General features: G+C 39.6%; 2 protein-coding genes across 2 annotated transcripts; both read right to left on the bottom strand.

Moving 5' to 3' along the window:
• Positions 1 to 1,381: 1,381 nt before the first annotated feature.
• LOC128866364 (transitional endoplasmic reticulum ATPase TER94) lies at positions 1,382 to 5,826 on the bottom strand. The gene is made up of 7 exons (XM_054107035.1): positions 5,646 to 5,826; positions 4,584 to 4,686; positions 3,897 to 4,343; positions 2,844 to 3,834; positions 2,193 to 2,785; positions 1,975 to 2,129; positions 1,382 to 1,908 (listed from the first exon to the last, which is right to left on the bottom strand). The coding sequence occupies exons 1-7, from the start codon at positions 5,660 to 5,662 to the stop codon at positions 1,815 to 1,817; spliced, it is 2,400 nt and encodes a 799-aa protein (XP_053963010.1). The 5' UTR covers positions 5,663 to 5,826; the 3' UTR covers positions 1,382 to 1,814.
• Positions 4,706 to 5,612, bottom strand: LOC128866365 (uncharacterized). Its single transcript, XM_054107036.1, has one exon. It carries the CDS (start codon positions 5,072 to 5,074, stop codon positions 4,715 to 4,717), a length of 360 nt encoding a protein of 119 aa, XP_053963011.1. The 5' UTR covers positions 5,075 to 5,612; the 3' UTR covers positions 4,706 to 4,714.
• Positions 5,827 to 8,464: the final 2,638 nt, after the last annotated feature.

The raw sequence follows: 8,464 nt of genomic DNA, 5'->3' as shown, positions 1-8,464 counted from the left end.
CGTGAAGTTTCAGTCGTTTAATGACCACCTCCATGACGTTTCGCGATGCTACCAGTATCATTGAAACGAGATTGGGTTTTTCAACAAGAAAATTACGCTAATTTTATAGAGAATGGCTTTTATATTACGCACCCAGCCGACTAAATACGCTGCCGCAGAGTCCGGATTTAGTGAACCAATCCTGTTTACACTGACGGCATTACCAAATACGCATATCCAATACTTTGCTTTTCCTATTTTTTTTTTATTTTTTATTTTTTTTTTTAATATTCATTTTTATTGTAACTAGTTAACAAAAATAAACTAACGAGCAATTTTCTTCGGTTTTTGTATAATACAATTAATGTGATGGTGCTTTGCACAAAACTTGCAAAGGAGTTGATTACTGCACGAGGTGGTGCGGCTTTTTGCGTTTCAGCCTTACAAACCATTTTTGTTGGTCAGTGAGGGCTGAGGCTTCGCTGTTGACATGATGAGATAGCCTATTTATATGAGATAGGGCATTTTTTTGAATTACGACGGCAACTGGCTCTATGCCGAGATCGCGTTCGAGATCGCTGATGCGTACATACCAGGGCGCGTTAGTAGCGCATCGCAAAATTTTATTCTGGAACCTTTGAATTTGAAGTATGTTGCTGGAGCTTGAGCAACCCCATAGTTGTATCCCAAACGTCCAAATTGGTTTTAGTATTTGCTCGTAGAGAAGTACTTTATTGTACATGGATAAAGCAGATGTTTTACCCATAAGCCAATACATGTTTCTGAATTTAATATCGAGTTCTTCTCTTTTCTTTTTTACGTGAGAACTCCATCTCAGTTTAGTGTCAAGAGTCATACCCATTCCTATTTGAAATAATTAAGGAAATCAAAACTTTTACAGATAAATTTCGACTGGTTTTTCGTACGCAAAAATGTGTTCCATATGACTACCCCAAGTCACAGTCATCACTGGATAACTATCCGATTCGTTCGAATTAAAGAGGTTTGGACTGTACTCCAACAGGCAAACTTCATTCATTCAAACACACCTTATTTTTACATATAGGGCTTGTTCGAGCTTCAATCACAACCGCAGTGTTGTATGATTTGTGAGAGTATCAGGTTCGATGTAAAATTCTCGCAACATTATCGAAAGCATCTCGTTCGAAGTGGCAAAAATTCGGCAAATGTTGCGCGCGAATACAAATAAATCGGCAACAAAAATTTCTTGTTTGCCGAACATCAGAAAAGTATCAGTTGAGCCATTGCAACAGTGTCGCAAATTGTCATCAGCGCAGCAGTACTGCCGCTTTTATTGCGTGCCTCGAACAAGCCCATAGTTTTATATATTTCCGCACCCCAATTTTTCTTTTTCATTTGCCAAATCAAAACACCTGCGAACTGTTATATGTCCACTAAGTTTTTTTTATTTAATTTCTGTATTTTTAAAAACTTTATTGTATGTAGGCTCCTCATAATTTTTTAAATTATTTACGTGTACGCTCGATTTACTACGTGTATATATATGTATGTATGTATGTTTGTATATGCGCATAAGATGTCTACTAAAGTGCCTGCTTAGTGCAACGAATCCGAATTTTCATTTGTCATTCGCGCGGCTTAAGTGCTCATTTTTCAATACTCTTAGTTTACTTTTCGTAATCGCTATAGGCTGTTCATCGGCAGATATCATCTTACATAGGTGTCTTTCACTTTGTTTTTTTTTCAGTTTTTGTTTTATTCAAATTAGAAATTGTTGTTTATGTTGTTTAAGCATACTTCAATTTGACAAAATGGGTTTTTATTTAATATTCATTGATTTTAAAACTAAAAATCTAACTGTAAAGATCGTCATCACCATTGTCGCCTGGCGGATTCGCTGGTACATTTGGTCCAGAACCTTGCGAAGTGCTGCTGGCACCCGGGAATCTACAATGAATTTAAATATTCAATTAGACTTTGAATTTGATAAAAATAAGTTAGTTGAACTTTTACCTAAAGTTCTGGCCGAAGCCGCGAGATTGTTGCAAAGTCTGTGCAAACATTTCGTATTTCCGAATATCGTTGTCCGATACTGAACGCCTAGCGAACTTCATCGCTTCCTCAAAGTGGGCACGTGTGATTTCCGGTACTGGATCATCTTCGTCCATCTAAAGCAGCAGTGGGCGTGTTTTTTAAATTTTAAATTATATATTAGAATTTTCAATTCTTACCTCCATGGTTTGCTTCTCTGCGCGTTCCTTTTCCCGTCGAACTTCAGCTTCGATTGCTTGTCGAATTGCCAATTTACAGGCACGCTGACAAATTTCAGTCAAATCGGCACCTGAAAAGCCCTGTGTCACCTTGGCGATGTAGGTAAGATCGACATCCCTAGCCAGAGGTGATTTGCGCAAGTTTGCCTTAAGGATAGCTTCACGCGACTTGTCGTCGGGAAGTGGAATATAGATTAATTGATCCAAACGGCCAGGACGCAAAATGGCCGGATCGATAATGTCGGGACGATTGGTTGCACCAATAATGAAAACGTTCTTTTTAGCACCCATGCCATCCATTTCGGTAAGAATTTGGTTAATAACACGGTCGGCAGCACCACCAGCGTCACCCACGTTGCCACCACGTGCCTTAGCAATGGAGTCCAACTCGTCGAAGAAAAGCACGCAAGGTGCAGCCGAACGTGCCTTGTCGAAGATGTCACGCACATTGGCTTCAGACTCACCAAACCACATAGTAAGGAGCTCGGGGCCTTTAACCGAAATGAAATTGGCTTGGCATTCGTTAGCGATGGCCTTAGCAAGTAGAGTTTTACCTGCGGTAACAACAAATAAGAGAACGCACTTTACACAAATTGAATTTCTACAACTTACCACAACCAGGTGGTCCGTAGAAGAGTACTCCACGGCTTGGCTGCATGCCGAATTTCAAGAACTTGTCTGGATGCTCAACTGGATATTGCACCAGTTCTTGCAATTCTTTCTTTACATTCTCCAAACCTCCAATATCTGACCAAGTAGTGTTGGGCACCTCGACTACAGTCTCGCGCAATGCCGATGGGCTCGACTTAGTCATAGCATAACGGAAGTTCTCCATGGTAACGGCCAAGGAAGCTAATACTTCGGCATCGATTTTATCATCTTCCAAATCAATCAGATCCATCTTTTCACGAATCTGTTGCAAAGCAGCTTCCGAACAAAGCGAGGCTAAATCGGCACCCACATGTCCGTGAGTTTCTGCGGCAATTTGTTCCAAATCCACATCCTCATGCAATTTCATGTTTTTGGTGTGAATACGCAACACCTCCAAACGGCCAGTAGCGTCCGGAATGCCAATATCAATTTCCCGATCGAATCGCCCAAAACGACGCAACGCAGGATCGATGGAGTTAGGCCTGTTAGTGGCAGCCATGACAATCAGATGTGAGCTCTTCTTCATGCCATCCATAAGTGTGAGCAATTGCGACACAATACGACGCTCAACTTCACCGTGCGTCTTGTCACGCTTCGGTGCGATGGCGTCAATTTCATCAATGAAAATAATAGCAGGCGAGTTCTTTTCAGCTTCTTCGAAAGCCTTACGCAAGTTCGACTCAGACTCACCGGCAAGTTTAGACATAATTTCAGGACCGTTGATAAGAAAGAAGAATGCGCCAGTCTCATTGGCGACAGCGCGTGCAATCAATGTTTTACCCGTACCCGGAGGGCCGTACATGAGAATGCCACGTGGTGGTTTCACGCCAATAGCTTTGAACAGCGAAGGATGACGAAGTGGCAGCTCCACCATTTCCTTAATCTGAGCCAACTGTTTACGACAACCGCCAATGTCGTCATAACCGACAGCGTTGAGCGACTCTTCTTCCTCCTGTAGATTTGGTATATTCATAGTTATAAATTACTCAATACTTAAAGCGTTTTTAACCTTACCTCACGTTTGATTGGGTCACCATCACAAAAGATCACCGTTTCGGGTGCAACAATGCAGTAGGGTTCGGGGTCGGTGAGCACGACCTTAAACTCAATAGGACGCATAGCAGCGCGCACAATGAAGTTATCACCCATGTGGATGGGCCGGTAGGCTTCCAAGAAGTAGGGTTTCAAGTAAATCTCAAACAGATTGCCAGTCACACCTTCCGCAGTATCATCGATAGGCAAAATACGCACACGTTTGCCGTACTTAACATCGGGGCATGACTGAATTGATACCACATCGGATAAGTGCACGCACAGATTATTGCGCACGACACGATTCATGCGTATCTTCTCATTAGGACAGTTTTCATCCGACAACACAATGCAAACGGTCTCCTTGCGGCGTTTGCCCTTCAGAATAACAGTGTCGCCGCGAAACAGTTGCAATTCATCCATTTTTTCCTAAAAGCAACAACATAACAGGAAATTAAAACATTATTGCGTACTTTTTTTTTTTTATGGTATTTTCTTTATGCTGGCATTAAAATAAGTTTAGCATGTAAAAATGAGCAAATAGTTATGTGTATGTATGCGTGTGTGTGTGTGAAGTGACTAAGCGGTCAAAGAAGACACGTATGGTACATAATCAAATGTTTTCACGGTGCGTAAGAAATAAATATTAAAATATCACAGTGAACTTACTTGCGACAAAGATACCACCGAGTTATCGTCGTTTACAGCCTCTTCGACGATTAAACGATTTGGGCGGTCCTTTCGCTTCAGGATTGCGGTAGCTAAATCATCACTAAAAGTACAAAGAGCATAAATCAGTATCAGTTGGCCATATGAAAGATAGTGCGCATTTTCGCTAATATTTCTTTATATAGATTATCACACCGCTTATCATTTGAGGCTTGTGCGCCGACTGGTCCAGCAGTTCCGCCCGCAGGTTCACCGCCTCGACCACCTTTTTTATTTGACTCTGTCGAATTCGCAGATGGCAAATAGAGTGAACCTTGGGTTTTTTTCAAACTTTGCTCTTGTTCATGCCGATACTTGTGCACGTAATTGGACAAATCTTGATCGGCGTCCATTAAATCGTCATCACAGACATCATCGTCAGGATCGTTGCCCCAATTGATGGGTGCATTTCGGCGCCCATTATTGCCACCACTACCACTACCACTAGCCATTTGAAAGAATCTCTATGTTCACGTTTATTCAAGGGATTTCTTTGTTTATTACTGCGGTGCAGACAATTCTTTTGTTAAAAATTAGTTTGAATAAAGTATGTAGATGTCGCAATGAAATAGACGACTTCAAATTTTGGTAAAACTTTTGAAGGCTAAACGATTTTGATAGATTTCTCAAAACATTTTGAAATTAGTAAAACAGGGTGGATTTTGGCAATTGCACAGTGCTTGTCGAACTGGATAATTGCTGGCAGAGCAAATGGCGTATGAAAGACAACCGAGTTGACGCCGCTGGTATTGAGTAGCAAATAATGCTGTTTAGAGGTTATTTTGCCTAAAGTCTCCAATAAATGGTATCGAACGACTTACTAGCATAAAAATATTGAATCCGTACGCCGTTTTTGGCCAAAATATAGAAAATTTCATTAATTAAATATATGTATCATAGGCAATGACAACGCGAAATTGAAGCTGGCAGCGGAGTCTCGGTCGCAGTCTGCAGCGATACCTCATTTTGACAAAACACTTAAGTCGGCATTTTGTAATTGAAAAATATAAACTTCACACTCACCCCTTGGAATCGGCCATAATTATTGTAACACTTTACACTTATTTCACTAAATATGAGGGAAAATTTAAATATTCTTTGTAGCAAAATCACTTAAACACGGAGGAGAACTTTTCACTTTGCAACGAAGGCGGTTGACAGCGAAGGCAAACGATTCTTTTGCCTGTATGCAAGGCGTGTGTGTGTCGAAGGTTCGTTGACGGGAGTCGACGTTAGAGCAGCGCAGCAGGCAAATTACGAGCAGCGGCAGGGTTGCAACTACATGCAACAAAAATATGCAGAGCTTCAAAACTAAATATCTTACAAAATAATTTATATTTCCTTGTTATTAAGAAAAAACCGTAGTTCTGAGGATACATTTTTCACTGATAACAAGAAACCTTGCAATGAAGTCAGGAATGTCTATGGCTTGAGAACGAGTTTATTTTAAATGTAGCCTTCGTTGGTACTAAAGAAACACATCACTGCGTGAAGGTTCGCTGACTCATGAACAGTGCTACCCATTACGGAAGACACGTCAGTTGAAAATGTAGGCTTTATTTTGCATTTCCACTTATAGGAATATGGTATTTACACGCACGTAAATTGAAGAAGAAAATTTCTTATAATTTTCGGGAATAGAATTATAAATTTAAAAAAAATTTAATGCAGTTCCTCGTTAATTTCTACGCGATTATTCCATTAAAAGTAAAATCCACTAAAGACTTTCTATGGTTTGGGCCTTTGCTAAGTACATTTAAGTGCTGCCATGAAATTTATATTCTTAACGCCTGCTAGCCGTTTGCCCTCTTCGTGCACATAATTTGGAGAGCGCTATCGCCATATATTTCCAGCTAGATTTGGCTATTTAAATATATATATATATGCACTTTATTTACAATACGGCTATTTTATATGGAATACACACATATTCCACAAGTAAACAATTCCGAAAAATGAAGTTTACTTGGAGAACTAACAAAAACAAATATTTTAGAAATCGTTTTTAGCTATAATAAAGTTTTTTATTCGAAAATATCTGCATTTTTACGTAATTTTTTAGACTCTTTGATACGATTTTCAATGAAATTTAATCATTTTCCATGCAAACAAGTAACATAAAAGAGCGTTTTGGAATCAGGTGATCTCAGCTGCGGACATTTTTTGATATCCAGCTGAAAGTGTTATTACTTATGGATCTGCACAATGGTTGAGCCAGCTGACGTGATGAAACTTATGAGAGCGCCTTGTAAATTAAAACTCACCAAAGTGTATGCGTGACGTGTACGTGTGTAATGTGAGAAAGTTTGATTTTTGCCGTAAAGCCATACCATTAGATTGCTCTCTCACCACACAGTTTTGCCAAACAGTACATTTTAAAGTCATTAACACAAAAAACTTATACTAAAAAAAATACAGTCAGAATTTTCACAAAATAGGCCTTTTTTGTTTTTTGCATTTTCTTTAAGTATAATCTTTTAAAAATATTGTCTGAAAATTTGAAGTGAATCCGACAAATACTTTTCGAGTTACTCAACAATTAACAAAGGGTGATCGGACCCTTCGGAGCGTTCGAGACCAAGTAGCTAACTTTAAATGGGGTTTTTCTCTAAACTATGTTTTTTGAACTGATGATCACTGTAACTTAAAAACCACTTGGTAGACTTAAATAAAATGTAGACTGCTTTTGAAAAACATAAAGACCTCGTGCCTGATCGAAAGATTTTTTGACGTGATAACGTCTTATAATTCGATTTAGCCGGCTGCACGCACGAAAAAATGTGTCGTTACCTTGCTCATTAGTGTTACCTTGCTCATTTGTCGTTACCTTGCGCATTTGTCGTTACCTTGCTCATTGTCGTTACCTTGAATGAACTGCAAGCGAAAGCGCGGAACGAAGAAAGCAAACGAACGGCAACGTTCGACATCTTGCTCTCTCCTACTTAAGTGAGCGTATATATTAGAGTTGCCACGAATAGTGAATTGGCCGAATACCGAATACCGAATATTCGGTAACGCTGTCGGCCGAAGCGCCGAATATTCGGCACGAAATACATGCTTGTCGGGGGCGCGTTAGCTGGAATAAGACAAGTCGCACGCAACCAATAAAACAAATCGCAAACACAACACAGTGCGGGAGTTCTGAAAATAAGTTGTGATGAATCTAGTAGTACCGATGACGATTCTTCTCCAATTCGTAAAAAAAGAAACTTGAATGAAAATGATAGAACTATGGAAATACACGACAGTTTCTGGAACTGCTTTGAGGAAGTCGCTACAGATAATATGCGAAATGCTAATAATGAGGAGGACGTGGAGCGGAATACTGTGGCAAACGAGTTGGATTTTTATTTGAAAACAGGTCGCCTAGATCGGAAGGCCAATCCTTACAAGTGGTGGTTAGCAAATGAAAACCAATTCCCAAACCTTTCGAAATTCGCTAAAGTTTATCTTTCTTCTCCTGGAAGTAGCGTGTATAGTGAGAGGTTATTTTCTGAGGCTGGTAACATTTACGATGAAAAGCGTAATCGTTTGCTACCAAAAAATGCTGAAAAGCTTGTTTTTATCCATCACAACTTACCACTGATCAATTTTAAATACTAAAGTGTTGTAATTTGAAAATAAATACATAATTTTGAGTAACATAACGTGTCTTTTTTACATGATTTGGTATTCGGCGTTCGGCCGAATAGTACGTATTATTCGGCCGAATACCGAATAGCAAAAAAAGTGGCCGAATGGGCCGAGTACCGAATAGTTGCCGAATATTCGTGACATCTCTAGTATATATGTATGTATATGCGCATATGAACATATATAAATTCACGTATTTGTATTTGCGT

Source organism: Anastrepha ludens, chromosome 6 (genome assembly GCF_028408465.1).
Source record: "Anastrepha ludens isolate Willacy chromosome 6, idAnaLude1.1, whole genome shotgun sequence".
In the NCBI taxonomy this organism is placed as follows: domain Eukaryota; kingdom Metazoa; phylum Arthropoda; class Insecta; order Diptera; family Tephritidae; genus Anastrepha; species Anastrepha ludens.
The sequence above is the reverse complement of the archived record's forward strand: the minus strand, read 5'-3'. Positions and strand labels throughout refer to the sequence as shown.